An 18,441-nucleotide genomic window follows, 5' to 3' on the forward strand; every position below is an offset into this window, starting at 1 on the left:
AAGTATACTGGAATCTTCAAGAACTGGAATGGCCCAGGTCTCTGTTCTCCTCTGAGTGGTCCTATTTAGACCATGCTCTCTCTAGCCAGTGATTATTAGTACATTGCATACAACTTACTCAACTCTTGGGGTGAATTTCTACTTTGGGCCCTCAATTAGCATTCACCAAGTGATGATCTTAATAATATATACCAAAGTTTTAAGTACAAAATATTCTGGTTAGGCACAGAGGTTCATGCCTGTAATCCCAATACTTTGGGAGGCTGAGGAGGGAGGACAGCTTGAGCCCAGGAGTTTGAGACCAGCCTGGGTAATGCAGCGAGACCCCATCTCCATAAAAATTTAAACATTAGCCAGGTGTGGTGGCTTGCACCTGTAGTACCAGCTACTTGGGAGGCTGAGGCAAGAGGATCACTTGAGCCATGGAGGCCAAGGCTGCACTGAGCTATGATCACGCCACTGCACTCCAGCCTGGGCAAAGGAGCAAGTCCCTGTCTCAAAAACAAGAACAACAACAACAACAAAACCACACATTTTTCTACCCAGAAGAAATACAAAGGTCCTCAGGTATGTTACAAACGTATTTTCAAATATTTAAACCACACATACAGAAAAAACCACACACACACATATACACATAAAAGAAAACCAACACAACAAGCAATTTATAACATATTCTGGGCTTATTTTCCTTCCAAACTCATTTTTTCAAAGTTATTAACTTAATGACATATCAAAAAGTCTCTGGCTAAGGAAATAACACATGGCATGAAATATCAAGGTAAAATTCAGAGGCAAGCACTTTTCAAAAATGTACACACCTTTGAGTGGTTTTGTCTTTTTAAACTGTAAAATCCAATTTCCCCTGAAAAAAGAGGTGTTGTCTATAAGACATGCTAACCTCAGCCTACCTTCAAATCTCTGTAATCTCCAAGGACTGAGACATTATGAAACTGGACTGAGTATCATCAGCTAATCTTGGCAATGGTTGCTGAAGAGATATTATTATACATTATGAAACTTCCTGGAATAGGGAAAAGCACCATGAAAGGAATTTTCTCACCCATGTATGGGTATGAAAGGGCATTTGAGTACAGTGATTTGGAGTTCCGGAAACAAACAGACCTGAATTTGGGTTTGAGGTCTGCTACTTACCAACTGGAAAACCATGGGCAAGTTAATCTATCTTTACCAGCTTTAGTTTCTTCATCTGAAAAATGAAAATACTACCACCTCACTCATAGAGTTGCTCCGAAAATTTGAAAAGAATATCTACGTAAAATATTTAACATAGTGCCTGACCTCAATGGGTTTCAACAAATGGTAGGATCCACTTACATAATTGCTAATTATGTAAATAAATACTAATTAAAATAACCACAAACAAAACAACTATAGTCTGGAGGTCTACCAGAAGGCTGTGTCTTGTTAAGTCTCATTTAAAAGCCTACTGAGAATGACACCAGAGTTTCATTCATTCAGGTGTCCTGTGAATGACAATGGTCAGGTCGTTGTCCCTAAGTTTCCTTCCACTTCTCTCATTAGTGGAGGCAGTCATCATTAGGACTATTCAGAACCACTAAAGAAGGTTTAGTCACAATCATGTCCCACATTTTTTTACTTAAGGGGTCTATAGGGAAGATATCAGTGTGGATAATTTTCATAACAGTGATTATCACTCACATGGGAAGGCAATAATTCTAAATCTTGTTCCTACCTGACACACCTTAGGGATATACATTCCCATCCGTATTAGTGGTTCCACTGTTTCCACGATTGAGTTGAGGGCTCAATCTACAAACACTGAGTGCCAACTATCAACTGGTTACAGTGTTAGGGATGCAGTGATTCACAAAATCCATAGGCTCCTTACCCTTTGGAGAGCTGACCACCTAGCACCGTGTTCTACAACCTTTCATTATCATCCATTTTATATCAAGACCTACTAACGTATTTGTGCACAGGTGTATGTTTGCACATAAACAGAGATGCATATAAAAGTTTTACTAAACAATACCCTTACTGGCCAGGCGCGATGGCTCACGCCTGTAATCCCAGCACTTTGGGAGGCCGAGACGGGCAGATCATGAGGTCAGGAGATCGAGACCATCCTGGCTAACACAGTGAAACCCCATCTCTACTAAAAAATACAAGAAAACTAGCCGGGCACGGTAGTGGGTGCCTGTACTCCCAGCTACTCAGGAGGCTGAGCCAGGAGAATGGCGTGAACCCGGGAGGTGGAGCTTGCAGTGACCCGAGATCGCACCACTGCATTCCAGCCTGGTGACAGAGTGAGACTCCACCTCAAAAAAAAAGAAAACAAAACAAAAACAAAAACAAAAATACCCTACTGAAATAAGCCAGGTACAGAAAGACAAATACTGCATGTTCTCACTCATATGTGAAAGAGAAAAAAGTTGATCTCACAGAAGTAGAGAACAGAACAATGATTACTAGAGGCTGGGAAAGCTGTGGTGTGGGAGGGTGGTATAGGGAAAGGTTGGTTAACTGATACAAAGGAAAGATCTAGATTGGAATAATAAGTCCTAGTGTTCTATAGCACTGTAGGGTTACTACAGTTAAATATAATTTATTATATATTTTCAAATAGCTAGAAGAGGATTTTAATGTTCCCAACACAAATAATAATAAATGTTGGAGGTGATGGATATGTTAATGACCCTGCTTGTGATATAGGAGTTAAGAGAAAACTACTTAGGCAGATAGTGAGGGTAAGGAAGTCCTCAGTAAGATTTTCCTTTTCATGAAAGCAGCCCCCAAATCATTTTCTTGTCTAACAAAGAGCAGCCAGTAAAATCAAGCTGCAAACATAGACAAGCAAGCTGGAAGCTTGCATAGGTGAACGCCGGCAGCTGTGCCACCAGGAAAAGACCACCTGGGGGCTAGGTAGGTCCAACATGGCAGCTCCATCTTCCCCTTTCCTTGTCAACCACGTGCACAGTAAGGAGCAAGCAACATGGCACAGGCCAAGCAGAGACCCCATTTGCATAATAAAAGATTAGGGTCAGGTGGCCAGCTTCTTCACGTGCTATGTCACACCTGGTCCAACCAATCTTTGGGCCCTATGTAAATCAGACACCATCTCTTCAAGCCTGTCTATAAAATCCTGTGCACTCTACTGCAGGCTGGAAGTTCCACTTGGGCACCCTTCTCTCTCGCAGGAGAGGGAGCTATTCTCCTTTCTCTTTCTTTTGCCTATTAAAACTCCACTGTTAACCTCACTCTATGTGTGTCCGTGTCCTTGATTTCCTTGGCATGAGGCAACGAACCTCAGGAATTTACCCCAGACAATCACGCTGCTTCACTTGGAGCATTACATCTGGTATACATGTTTTGAAATATCATACTGTACTCTATAAATATGTAAATCAATTAAATATTGGCCAGGCATGGTGGCTCACACCTGTAATCCCAGCACTTTGGGAGGCCACAGCGGGCAGATCACTTGAGGTCAGGATTTCAAGACCAGCCTGGCCAACATGGTGAAACCCTGTCTCTACTAAAAATACAAAAAAAATAATTAGCTGGCTAGGTGTGGTGCTTCATGCCTGTAATCCCAGCAGTTTGGGAGGCTGAAGCAGGTGGAATACCTGAGGTCGGGAGTTTGAGACTAGTCTGATCAACATGGAGAAACCCTGTCTCTACTAAAAATACAAAATTAGCCGGGCGTGGTGGTGGGTGCCTTGTAATCCCAGCTACTCGGGAGGCTGAGCCAGGACAATCGCTTGAACCCGGGAGGTGGAGGTTGCAGTGAGCCGAGATTGCGCCATTGCACTCCAGCCTGGGCAACAAGAGCAAAACTCCATCTCAAAAAATAATAATAATAATAATTAGCTGGGCGTGGTAGTGTGTGCCTGTAGTCCCAGCTACTGAGGAGGCTGAGGCAGGAGAACTGCTTGAACCCGGGAGGCAGAGGTTGCAGTGAGGTGAAATTGTACTACTTCGCTCCAGCCTGGGTGACAGAGTGAGATTCTGTCTCAAAAAATACAAAATAAAAGTAATTTAATAACAAACAATGCCCTTACACTCTATTTTTTTTAACCTAGTTGGGTTATTTTACTACTGGCTGCGACCCACTAACCTAACACCTGACACACGAATAGGCTGCAACCCACTATTGGAAACACTTTGGTCCAGCATGCCATGCCCTGTCATGCATTTTCCCTGCCCTCAGCCCTTTAAGTGCAACTATGTTAAAGCCCTCAACTAACTAGTTCACTATGAACACCCAAAAAAAGTGTAAGCATACTCAACAAAACATTTTCTTTTGGAGAAAACAAAATGAACTGTCTACTATTTTTCTCATGCTAACATTTTCTATTAGATATCTACTTGTTCTGATAAAATGTAACCAAAAACAATAAAAACTCACGGAATTCTACAGATTCTTTTGTTGATTCTGGGAGGAAGAGAATGGTTAAATATGGTGCCAAATTGCCTCCAAACCAGGAAACATCAAACAACCCAGTCAATGCCTCTCATTCCTGCTAGTCCTGGGGTTTTATAAGTCATCATGCAACTTGCAGGGATTAGTTCCTATCACTTGGTTGAACTCGGCAATAAACCTTCATTCATGCTGACCTCAGTTATTTGAAATTTGGCTTAAAAACTTAAACAATTTTTTACTCACTGTTTTAGTCTGTTTTCATAGTGCAATAAAGAAACAGCTGAGATTGGGTAATTTATAAAGGAAAGAGCTTTAATTGACCCACAGTTCTGCATGCCTGGGGAGGCCTCAGGAAACTTACAATCATGGTGAAGGGAAAGCAGGCACATCTTACATGGCAGCAGGGGACAGAGAGCGTGGGAAGGAAGAACTGTCAACAGTTTTAAACTCATCAGATCTTGTGAGAACTCATTCACTATCATGAGAACAGCGTGGAATTAAACCACCCCCATGATCCAATCACCTCCCACCAGATCGCTCCCTTGACACATGGGGATAAAGAGGATTACAATTCGAGATGAGATCTGGGTGGGGACCCAGAGCCAAACCATATCATTTACCGTTTACCTTCGCCAGTCTAAGAAGAGACTGATAAGCAGACTAAGAGCAAAAGAAGACTGTGAGAAAAATGTTTACCTGTTTAAGAAAACAAACTTATCTAGCATCATGAAGCTCACAACACAATATACCAGTGTGATAAATTCTCATTACAAATCATTTTGATCTATTTCTTAAAGCAGATCTGGCAGGACTTTTATTTGGCAAAACAATCAAATTTGTTAAGAATGCAATTTGTACTTTAATGAAGCTGCATTTATTTTAAAATACTAAGGCTATGATTCAGAATAGCATGTTAAAAATTTTAATGAGTGCTTGAAGTTATTCTGTTGGTAAGGGTGTATGGTATTAAACACCTTAATCCTTAAATACTGATTTCACAGGCACAAACCTCAAATTTTTCAATGTAAAGGAGACTGCTCTAGTATTCTCACTCTAAGAGTTGGAATCAGTTAGATTTTTTATCCACTTAAAATAAATTTACGTTATACAGGAGAAATACCAAATAATGCTTTGTTTTTCTTAATTGTGACCTTCTTTAAGACAATTCTACATTCACTGATTTAAATGTCCATTATACTGAACCTTAAATGCTCAGTTCTCTCCAGCTCTAATGCAGATTCAACCTTCCAATAATTTCCAATACTCTAGAGATGTTTTAAAAAATTCTAGGGCAAGGCCTTGAAAAATTACCAATTGGGTACAATGTTCACTATCTGTGTAACAATAACACTAAAAGCCCAATCTCCACCAGTATGCAATAAACCCATGTAAAAACACATGCACATGTACCCCTGAATCTAAAATTTAAAAAAGTTTAAATAAATAATTCTATAGTTCCTTAGTTTATATCACAAAACATGCACTTACCTAAAATGCCCTGTGCACATGAAAATATTTCTATTACTCTTACCCCCACTACATTCCATCTAGAATACAGTCACAGAAGAATGAAGGGGGAGTGAAAGGTAAGAAAAGTGAGATAAGAAAGGAGGGAAGGGAATGGACAAAAACTAGATGGTCTTTTATCCAACATTTAGCACAGGCACAGAACAATGAGGTTGTCATCACTCTAAACGAATCCACGTTAACTGACTACAAAGATGATAGAACAATGAAATTAATGCATCCATAAAAATGTAGTTCTATAGATGCCAAGATGGGCATTATCCAGAAGTGACTGTAGAAGGACTCTGCCTGTTTCTCAGTAGTGGTTACCCACTGCCTTCAGAACACGTGGTCTTCTTAGTGACTAAATCATGATATTTCCATGTCAGATAGTGAGATTTGTGTTTCCTCACAAATGTCAGCCTGACCATAAGAACAAGCAGTGAAACTTGTTAAATATAGCAGCTCCCAGTACCAGCCTCAGAACTACTGAGCCAGCATCTTTAAAGGAGAAGAATCTGAACTCACTAACTGATGGCAAATTCAGGCTGTTGGCTGCTTTTCTTGCCAGGCAGCTTCCTACCAGCTCTTCAAGCAAGTGAGCCGTACGGCCACTCAAACAGCAGCTCTGGATATAGGATTAATGGCTCAAAAAATAAAGTTTAGACAGAGCTATGGAAGCTAATTTAGGAAACACAGGACTAAATTCCAGTAAGGTAAAGAAGGGGGCAAACTGGTAACAGTGGCTATGAAAAATGTTTGTCTAGGCTCAAATATTTAGCCAACACACATTTTAGAAACTCAAAAGTAACATGCAACACAAACCTATGGCTGTACTGTCTCGCTAGCACAGCCTGGGGATTATGTGTGTATTCCAAAGTTTCACATCACCATAGGATTTTGAATGTAATTATCACCCAAAACATGGCATGGGTCCCTAAATACATTTATATTCTTGGGTCTCCTGAATAATAATAGTCTGGAATGAAAAAGCATTAAATACCAACAATTCCTTCCTCTACAACACTCAGGGGTGAGAAGGAACGGCCACATCAGATGAAAGAGCAAATAATTACCTTCTAACATACCTCCTGCCATTTTCAATTCACATGTATTAAATACAAATTTTGGTCCAAAAATTGCATCTCTGAAGTGCATCATTTAAAAAATAATATAGGTATACACATACCAGGGATATTAGCCAAGAACTGATTCAGCAGCTGTGTGCTTAAATGATAAGAACAACTCAAGTAAATTCTGAACAGTAAATTCCTCTGAGGCAAACTTCTGATTCTCTCTCTTCCATGTTCTCTTTAAGTGCATTCTGTGCATCATATAGTAGTATATACATCCATAACACTTCATAAATAATACAAAATAAAATGATGCCTGTAGATCCAGGCCTGAAGGGATCAATTCTTAGGCACAATTCCAAAGGTTAATTTTAACCATGTGGAAATTATGTCAAATGCCGTAGAATGTACTGCTGAAATATTCTTAATTCCAAAGCAAAATATATAATCAAAATGTGCAATATAGTTGGCCATTCTGAATGGGTTAAGTGCCAATGACAAGAAACTAATGAATAAAATCTATTCATCTCCGTATTTTCTGAAATGTCTAATGTTGTCACCACATTTTGAACAAAAACTAATCAGTTCTCAGTTTCTCAGGATAATGGCATAGGGCAGAGGAAAACAACAGCATGGATACTGCAAGAGAAGAAGACATAAAAAGTTATCTGGAATTGTTTTAATGTTCACGTTTCCTTGGGGATTTTCTTCGGAGACTGATTAAGTTGCATTTTTATTAGGCTAGTAATAAAGCTAATTTTATTCTTTAAGTAAAAATGCCTGAAAATAGGGAAAGAATATTTAGTCTACATTCAAGTTCCAATTTACTCAAGTAGTAGGACAGAAATTTTTAAATGCTGCAAATAGCTAGATAATCCATGAACGGCAGTTTCTTCTTCTGCATAATGAGTACAAAACATTCCAACATAACACAAAAATTATTGAAGATTAATTAAGAATATATTCTACAGCACTTGAGAAATACAGGTTTATACAAAGATACAGAATTGCACTTGCAAATTCACCATGTCTTCTTATGATTGTTTAGCATATAAGTTCCCAATTCCTTACCGCCCATGATAACAATTAAAAAGGTAACAAGGCTGGGTGCGGTGGCTCACACCTGTAATCCCAACACTTTGGAAGATCAAGGCAGGAGAGTTGCTTGAACTCAGGAGTTCAAAACCAGCCTGAGCAACACATAGTGAAACTCCGTCTCTACAAAAAATGCAAACATTCGCCAAGCATGGTGGTGCGTGCCTATAGTCCAGCTACTTGAGTCTGTGGTGGGAGGATGGCTTGAGCCTGGGAGGGTAAGGCTGCAGTCAGCCATGATCATGCCACTGCACTCCAGCCTGGGTGACAGAGTGAGACCCTGTCTCAAAACAACAACAACAAAAAGTAACAAGATAGGATTTTCTATAGGAATTCCTGTCAATTCAAGTCCAGCTAACAACACTCACTAAATAACTAAAATAATTTTTATTCCATGTGATGAGTTAACTCTAACGAAATGCAATTAAAAGAAGGCAAACTGGACTGAAGTAAGAAAGGAAACTGAGAAATCTTGCAATGTTATCATTTAGCAGTAAATCATGGGGAGAAGGGGCAGCAAATACGAAACTAAACAGCAACAATAAGAAAGCCAGACCATGATGGATAATGTTCAGACTGCAATTATTTTTTAATTGTTTGATGGTATTTGTCATTATATCCTGACAACTACATGCATCTGTATTCTTCTAATGAAATATACTCAACAAAGTTTGTTGAGACTAAGGTCATATTTTAAAAACTATCCATAAAAATACATACTAGCAGGTCACATTTGAAAATACTATGTAATCCAGGGAGAAAACTAAGGAGGCCTTTATTTTCATTTCCGAACATCTATACATTGAGTAGTGTCCCATAGGGTAAAACCAGGCAAGGGAAACACTCAGCCTAAAAGGGAAATCTAATGGGTTCTTTGCTGTCTGACAGATGAACACAAGCAGCACTCGAGACCTGAAATCTAAGGTTCATATCATACTGGAAGGAAAAAAAAAAAAGCAGCTATTAAACCTGTGTAGTACACAAAAAAGAACTCTGAAATATAAACAATAGAAATTTATGTGTTAAAAACATGTGAAGAGTTACCATGACTCATGATATCAATTGAATGAGCACCCTTGAAATCACAGGTTGCTGCATCTTTTTACATTTCTATCATAATATTAATAGCTAATATTTTTCTGTTGTTGGATAAAAACTATATATTATTTTTAATCACGAATATCCTCCTGAAAGACTTCTACTTAACAAATATTTTGGGACAAAAGTGTTAAGAATAAAGGTTAGTTTTCTCCCCAGCAAACCTGCAGTGATTCCATAATCTCAGTTATCAAAACCACCTATTTCTCGCTCTCTCACAATTTACCTTTCTTGGATTTGGCTCCAATCTTCAGTTTTGACGGCCAAGCAATCTGCGTATTTGTTTCCTCCATGATCTGTAACCAAAATTGAGAGAAATATTGACTCAATTAAAAACTTGTATTTACAGATAAGATTTTTCACACACAAAAAAGTTTATTTTCAAGTTCCTAGCTTCATGTTGATATAAAATGATCTCATTTGAAAACAATGCAAATAAAAAAAAAAAAACCCTTGGGGGGAAAAAAATTTTTTTATAAGCCTTTAATCTATTAGAAATATTCAAATATATTTTGTTACTCCCAGTGTTCCTCTCCACGATGCTTCAGAATTTTAACACAAAGACCAAAAAGTACATGAACAAGTAATTAACCCAACTTGATGCCAGAACCGTCAGAGATGCTTGTGCTGAATAAAATTCCCCAAGACAACTGCCAAGGGATTGCAACACACCAAACATGATTCCTGTAATACAAAACTGCATGAGTTAGACCATACTAAATGAAGATTTTTTTTCCCTGGGGGAAAAAATAACTTACTTTGGGCACATTTGTATTTCATTAAAACTGATGAAAACCTAAATGCGACATCACGTCGTAAGACTGCATTCCCCATCATCCTTTTCCTGGTTCAGAATGGCATTTTTGCCAAAGGTCCTTCCCACTTGCACATGCAGCTAACACTGGCTAGGAGGTCTCAAGACCTAAATGAGTGGAAGCACCAGGACAAGTGAGGGAAGCAACGACTGCCCAGCAATGGAAATGGACAGTAAACAAGAGAAGAACAGGATTTAAAACGTGCATCCTTTGTTCCTCACTAATTTTGCATGAATTACACAAAATTAATGTTTGCTCATGTAACACAAACATAGAATTAACCAAACTAATAGGGCAAACTACTAACCAATATGCAAACAGAAAAAAAAAATCATTCATTACTTTAATCACTTGAATTAAACTAGGATAATACTTATCTTTAATACGGATTGAGAGTTCATTAAATAAATTAACGGTGAAAACAACTTAAACACATCAAGAGTGCAATGAATAATAAGTACCTTTTTCTCCTCAGTACTGGCTATGTACTAGGCACAAGGAAATGGTTCACATGTATCATACTTCATTGAACCCCCTTTATCATAATATAAAAGGGCTTCCAGCAGATGTTTCAGACTGTAAGTCCACATATGCATTTTATCTATTCATTGTAGGGTTTTTTAAAGTTTGAGCCAACATTTTTAAATCTGGGAATTTTCATAGAAAAATTCAGATTTCTGGTTTTCTGGAAAACTTGGCAAATTTAGCCCAGACAGCTCACAATACCACATGGCAATGTTTGGCTGGCACTGAGGAACAGCTGTCCCCTTCAGTCAGGGTCAGCAGGCTCTGAGCTGCTCCCAGTCCCTACTGTGTCTCTCTGAGGTCAAAGGCCACTCGCCATCATCATCATGGCATTGTACTGCTCACTTGCCATTTTATCATGGTGTTTGCTGTTTTTCTCAGAGCAATATTTCTCTACACCTATGGCTCTATTAAAAATTGAACAAAAGTAAGGCCACACTGTCTTCACTAAGTCAAGGTACTGGTCTGGCCCTGAAGGCAGGTGAGCTCGTTACCTTAACCATACAGCACCTGGCCCCAGCTACTGCTTCTCTCATTCATGCCTGTCTCTACTAATGTGTTTAGTTGTTTGCGCCATTAACTTGGTTAGTTAAGTCTAAACCAGTAGTAAAAAATAAAAAATAAAATGTTATTTCTCAACTCCCTCAGTATCAGCCATGATGCCACCCCAACAACACGTCCAGCAGGCTCCCCTTCTGAGCTCCTGCATTCACTGTTACCTCTTCTCCACAATTTCCCATCCCCGCCCCTTCTCATGCTCAGACTTCAGCTGCCATCTTGTCCAACTCCTCATCCTTTTCTACTCTCACACCAACCCAAACACAATTATTCTTCCCACCTCACTGTGTTTATTTCCCTCCTAACCCTTATTGCAAGTGGAAATCCTCTTATTTTCTGTACTTACTTATTTACAGCCTGTCTTTGCAAAACAAAAACTAAATTCTCTGCCCTGTACACAGCAGGCCCTGGATTTAACTAGTTTCAGAATTTTCCTCTAAGTTACTTTAGACACTCAAAGAGGTAAGGTAGAAAAATAAGGCTGCATGCAGTGGCTCATGCCTATAATCCCAGCACTGAGGCAGGAGGACTGCTTGAGGCCAGGAGTTTGAGACCAGCCTGGACAATATAGTGAGACTCTACCTCTACAAAAAAAATACAAAAATTAGCTGGGCGTGGTAGCATACACCTGTAGTCCCAGTTACTCAGGAGGCTGAAGCAGGAGGATCACTTGAGCCCAGGAGTTCAAGGGTGCAGTGGGCTATGATCATGCTACCACATTCCAGCCTGGGCCACAGACTGAGACATTGTTTCTAAAACAACAATAACAACAAACAGAAAGAAAGAAAAATAAGATCTTACTATAATGTTGCTGTTGGTGGGGAGGCAGTAAGAAAACAACCTACATGCTTTTCCTTTTCTGAATTAAATAATGCAGTTGCTTAATCCAGTAAATGATGTCAAGGGCCATATTATGATACTGTAATAGATGTTTCCCTTTTAACGTATGGGTAGAAGGCGTAACTTTCTGAAATCTTAAATCGTTAGTAGAACTGCCCAGGAATCACCCTGCATGTACACTTATTTTATTGAGCACCAATAGGTGCCCCATGACAGGCAATAATATGCCAGAGAAAACATCCTGAGAGCAGTAAGTCACTGCCATCAAGTTGGGAAGACAGCTTTATACACACTCCCTCTAACTACCACAACTCCCTGTCTATACCGTGCAGAGAAGTGGTCTCACAAAGACCACTCTCAACCTACTCACATCAACACTGTGTTTAAGGGAAAGTGGGGTAATCCCAAGCCTCGAATCCCTAATTCTAACACCAGAGTTCTGTATACTATACCACTAAAGACCTTTACTTAGACCTCTAAAGTTCTAAGAGCCAGAGTAAATGCCAAACCTCTTAGAGAAAACAAACTGCCAGTAATTAGAACTTGGCATCTGGAGCTGACCTCTCCTATACGACTAGAAAAAAAGTGACTCTCTGGAACACCATTTCTGGCCAGCTAATGCCAACTCCTTGGATCATTCATGAAGCTGCTGGCCCCACACAGAGCTCTGGCCGGATGCCTTTGCAGACATCCTTTATTTGTTCATCACTGTGTGTAATCTAGCCATTATGAGCAGGGACTCCAGAGACAAATACCAGTTCTGCTGCTTCCTAGGGGTGCTGTGTTGAGGGAATTACTTAACTTCTATCAGTCTCAATTTCCTCCTCTGTAAAATTCATTATCATATCTATTTCTAAAGTTGTTGTGAGAACTTAATGAGAAAACCCAAAGCACATAGCATAGCACATAGTGAGTGCTTGATAATATCAGCCCTTGCATTTATGATGATATTGATAAGTTTTGGTCAGACAGGCACAGTCCTAGATGCTAGGGATACAACAGCAAGCGAGATGATTCCTACCTTGCAGGAGCTCAGAATCTAACAAGGGAGAAGACAAGCTAATTGCCGTCATGGTACTATGTGCCATGTTTCAGAATGGGGCAGCACAATATGAGCATGTACAGAGGGGATCCTAACCCGGTCGTGGGTAGTCAAGGAAAGCTACCTCAAGAAAATGCTTACTAATGCTGTGACCTAAAGGAGAAGAAAAAGTTGGCTCACTGGAGAAAAGGTGAAGAAAGTGTCCCAGGCAGAGGAGAAGGGCATGTGGAAAGGTCTGGAAAAAGAAGAGACGGCTGGTACCTGCAAGGCCCTGAGGGTGATTCAGTGCAGCCGAAGGGCTTCGAGGCTCACCCCACACATCCAGGATGGGTAATGTGTCTCCTGTCATCCCCACTGTCCTACGGCTGTGCACACTAATGCCCTTCAAACTGACTTGAATTCGTGACACAAAGAGAAGCCAACAAGTACCTGTGCTTGGCTGACACTCCCTACAAATAAATTCTGGCCAGTGCAGTGATTACACATAGGAAGGGGCCACACTTACTCACTTTCGGGAAGTCAAATTTTTCCTTAGGATGTTATCAATGACGCTTTTAAAACCATCATCTACAATGACTCCAGGTCTATTCTTACAGCTTTGATATGGCACACTATTAATTTGTGATAGCCTCAGCCAGTGATGGAAGTAGTGGAGTGTGAAGCATCTGTCATGGAGGTGGGGGGTGGGGGAGGAAGCACAGGTCTCTACAGGGGGTGTGGGTAGAGGTTGGTTCCAGGAACCCCAGTACTGGAGCTAGGTTACTGGATCTGAGGGCTGACAAGCACATCCCCTGCAGGTGGCATGGGATGGAAGAAGGGGTGCCAAGGCAGGAAGTAAGGCAGTAAGTATCCACAAGTTATGCAAAAATAGGTACTAAATGTTCGTCAAGGCAGGTAAATCAGGGAACTGGAAAAGGTAAAGCTAGGAAGATGTGGTTGAAATCAAAGAAGCCACAAAACTGCTGAGAAGAAAATGACTATTTCTTTTTCAGGGGAAATAAAAAATTCCAGAGTGAGTTTCAGCTAGTTGGTTTTTGGTCTTTAAAAAAATCTCATTATTGTCCCTATTTGCACCTTCACAAAACCAAAACTCAAAGAACAAACTACTGATTTTGAATTATTTTCTATAAACATTAAAGTAACATTTTCAAAAACATCATTTAAATAAAGAGATAACTTTATGGATGCTACAATGGACAGAGACACGGGACACTTTTTCAAGAGGATATTGTCCATTTCTAACAATTCAATTCCTGAAAAATCTGATAAGAAAATCACTTCCAAGAAACATGTGATATGCTTAAGTAAGTCAACATGTTGTCCAAAATGTTTAGTTTGCTTTCAAGGAATAATTCAATAAGGAATAATACAGTTAAGGCCGGGCGCGGTGGCTCACGCCTGTAATCCCAGCACTTTGGGAGGCCGAGACGGGCGGATCACGAGGTCAGGAGATCGAGACCATCCTGGCTAACACGGTGAAACCCCGTCTCTACTAAAAATACAAAAAATTAGCCGGGCGCGGTGGCGGGCGCCTGTAGTCCCAGCTACTCAGGAGGCTGAGGCAGGAGAATGGCGTAAACCCAGGAGGCGGAGCTTGCAGTGAGCCGAGATCGCGCCACTGCACTCCAGCCTGGGCGACAGAGCGAGACTCCGTCTCAAAAAAAAAAAAAAAAAAAAAAAAGGAATAATACAGTTAAGCAGATCATTCTGGTCATCCCCCACCCAAAATATGATGCTGATGCCTCCCAGTTGTGTGAAATGTTACCTGAAAGTTGGGAAACATGTTTAAAATAATTAGTACTTCCTTATGGAAACAAAACTATCAATATCATGGTATCAGTTAAATTAGGGAATACCAAGTTATGCAAAGCCACGAAATCTCTGCGAAGAAAATTACGTTGTCTCGGGGCCGGGGGTGGGGGTGGGGGTGGGGGATGGGGGCAGTGGGGGGAAGCCCTAGAGTGAATTCCAGCTAGTTTCTTAAAATCTTACTATTGTCCCTATTTCCACCACCACAAAATCAAAAGTAAGTTCAAAGAACAAACATCTGATGTTGAATCCTTTTCCATGAACATTAAAATACACATTAAGTATTTTAAAACACTTGTTCTAACTCATAATTCTGGATGCTGTATGATTTTGCTATTTCAGGTAAGTGAGTTTCAACTTCTGGACATCCTCATTGACAAAAAAAAAATCTCTTCTCAATTTTACCAATCTCGGCTAGGGTTCTTTAGCTGCTCTCTTAGAATAGCAATCCTATATGTCATAAGAAAAGAGATTTTGGAGGAGTCCATCTAAAAATGTAACTATTTGAATATATAATTGTTTTAAATTTCTGTTGTTAGATTTACTGTGCTCATTTCTCATAGGGAACTAATAATTGAAGTGTAACTTCATTCTTATGGTAGTATCAGATTTGATGAATAGCAAATATCCATAGTAACAAAACGGCTTGCCCAAAGAATATCAATTTTAAAATATACGAAACAATTAAAATTAGGACTGTTGATGTAAGAAAATATATATATTTTTTATATTTCATCTGCAAAAGTTTTTTTTTCATCATAAAAATCTGATGAAGATAGCATGCTATAGATATGTAACAGCTTTGGAAGGTAAATAGTTACCTTAACTTTCCACTTTATGTTTTACAAATAGGAAGTAATGCTCCCTGATCCAAGACTTAAGTACTTCTTTTCCACATTAAAAAGGTGCCAAATAAATATAAAATTGTATGTTCCTGTTTTCTTTTCAGTTTCTGTGGGGCTTTGGGGGGTACAAGTAGGAAGAGAAGGTACTGTTTACAAAAGCTAGAATTACAAATTTTTTTGTAATTAGAAGAAAGTCGGTAAGCTATTGAAAAACTTTCAGAGATTTACACCAAATCATTTAAGTAATTTCACTTTCTTGAAATAAACTGCTAAAGTTAGAATAAAATAAACAAGTAAAATCTAATCAAATTCTACAAGTAGTTTCATCCATGATAAAAATAATTTCCATTCATATTCTTCAATGCTCAAGTCGTAATAGATTTATCTCATCTGCAACAAATTCCAGATTAGTATACCATGTGGAAAGAGAATATATCTACCAATGTTCACTAAACCATATATTTTGCAGGTTTGCAGCAATTACAGGATAATATCTTACAGATGAAGGAAACCTTTGCCAAGCCAGCAATATTCTACTAACATGCTTATTTCATCAAATTCTTCACTCCAGACGTAAAGTTAAAAATCCACAGGTAAGTAATCAGCATCTCAGATCACCCCAAGACAGGTCTATTTATACTAACTTTACTAAAAATATTTATTCTTGGACCAGGAAAAGAACACTGAACTCTCTAACTCGACATTTATACTCTATTCAAAATTCATCATTCAAAATGGCTACCAGCTGGAAGCCATCTGCAGCCTGTTTCTCTAAAAGACCAACTAATTTGTGCTCTATTTTCCTTATATTAATAGAGAAATAAGGTCTGTCCCTCACGGAGGAAGCTGTTAAAAGTTATTTCATGGACTAATAATGGACTGGTAGTCTATTTGCTGCATTTCGCCATGAAGGGAGCTAAGTGAGAAAAGAGCCAACTAAGCGGAGATGGGAAAGTTGCGAACTTCTCACTCGAGGGGGTGTCTAAAAGCTGAGGATGTTTATTTTGCTGAGACATTAAAGGGTTCTGGTATATTTCATTGTAGTCCAAGAAAGGACTCCCAACGATTCAGTTATTCATCATCATCAGAACAATTCCTCACGTGCACCCAGTATTTACATACATTTTCCATTTATTCCTCAAAATAATTTGTAAATCAGACAGAGAAACTTACTGTATAGCTGTGAAAATTAGGATTCAAAAAGGTTACATGGCAGCCAGATATGTGGCAAGGTCCAGCTAGAATCTAGGTCATGTGACTACTTGTCAAGGAGGCTCTTTCTGCCTCCCTTGGCTTATGAAGGAAGTAGAAGGCACCACAATCTTTAGGGGAGGTCACTCTGAAAGCTCCACCTCTCAGAACTCAGCTATGAATGCTAAGGTAACTGAGCAGCAACAGAGTGGCTATTTCCAAACACTCCTTGCCTTCTTAATGATGAAATGACCCAGATATAGCCCCCAAATGGTTCCCAAACTAAGTTAGTGTCCCCACCCCCAACCCCAAACACATATGGGAAATATGGGAAGTATTTTGGTTGTTACAGTGATTAGGAGGTTTTAATGGAATGCCATCAAGTGGCCAGGGCTATACTTGCTAAACTCTCTGATCAGAGGACAGGACAAATCCACTCAAAATGTCAATACAGATAGTCCATGCTTTACGAAGTTCCGATATGCATGAATTTCAGTTACTATAGCTTGGTTGAAAACCCACCAATCCCTCAACAACACAAGTTTACATTTCCATTACCATGATACACAAACTCTGAGTTGTTGCATCAAATACAAATTTCACTGCCAGCTCTTCAGTCCATAAATAACAGGTCTCATCTGGATCAGTGACCAATCACATTTCTCTTTCGAAGTTTGTTGGCGACTGTTCACGACACGTCTGTTATCAGTTCTGCACAGATGGCAAAGCAAGTAGTCATGATGACTCCTTGTCTCCTAGTCATAAAACCACACGGCATTTTACAAAAATGGGTAAATCAAAAAGGGAAACTGACCAACAAAGGTGAAAGTGCAGCAAGGAAACAATGACAATGCCAGAAATGAAATCTGAATCAGAAGTCAATGAGAACAGGAGAAGGAGCTGACTGTGGGAATGCTGACATTGCTGATTACTTGAGTGACTCCGGATGCTTAGCCAGAGCAACTTAGTGACGACACATTTACTGATACGAGCAAGGAAGGGCTGTGACAAAAAAGATGGAGATATCCCTGAGGAAGTGATGCTGGCGAAAAACTTCACATTAAAGAAATTCTAGAAGATATTTCACAACTTTGAAAGCACACAGGATGAAACACTGGAAGCTGATCCAGACTCCTGAGTATGACAATTCCTTAAGGCTTACAAAGGATGCTCTCACCTTATGGTAAATTATACAACAAAAAGAAAGTTAGCACTATTCAAATTATTCTTAATAAGTTTTTACAAAGAAATAATAAGTGTTAATTCTCAGTGTTTCCAACATTTCAATAGAGTGTACTGAATAAATATTAGGTTTATTTTTCATTTTCCTATATATTTATGACTGACAATAAAAGAGACTAAATATTTTGACAAAAAAATTTAAAGGTTGTAATCACTAAATTTTCCCATTGATTGATGAGAGTGTTTTGCACAGTTTCAATTTGCATAGTCATTTTGATGTCCCCATAGGTCATGTAAAGTGAAGACTACCTTTCATGCTTCACTAAGAATTAGTAAAAGTTTCAAACTGGTCCACCCTATAGGCAGGCTTAGCTAATTTATCTCAGAAGTTTTGAGAACTCCTACTTATCAATGAAAACCTAGTTCAAATGTGCCTTCCACTAAGAAAATTCCT

At 39.3% G+C, this 18,441-nt stretch overlaps 1 protein-coding gene across 5 annotated transcripts in view; it reads right to left on the bottom strand.

Moving 5' to 3' along the window:
* BICC1 (BicC family RNA binding protein 1) overlaps positions 1–18,441 on the bottom strand; it is a 333,565-nt gene that overhangs the window by 119,469 nt on the left and 195,655 nt on the right. For all 5 annotated transcript variants that reach the window (XM_077946728.1, XM_015147586.3, XM_077946727.1 and 2 more), the window contains exon 3: positions 9,407–9,476. In XM_077946728.1, the coding sequence (XP_077802854.1) occupies positions 9,407–9,473 (67 nt within the window). In that variant the 5' untranslated portion in view covers positions 9,474–9,476. The remainder of the gene's footprint in view (positions 1–9,406; positions 9,477–18,441) is intronic.

This window comes from Macaca mulatta, chromosome 9 (assembly GCF_049350105.2).
Source record: "Macaca mulatta isolate MMU2019108-1 chromosome 9, T2T-MMU8v2.0, whole genome shotgun sequence".
NCBI lineage: Eukaryota > Metazoa > Chordata > Mammalia > Primates > Cercopithecidae > Macaca > Macaca mulatta.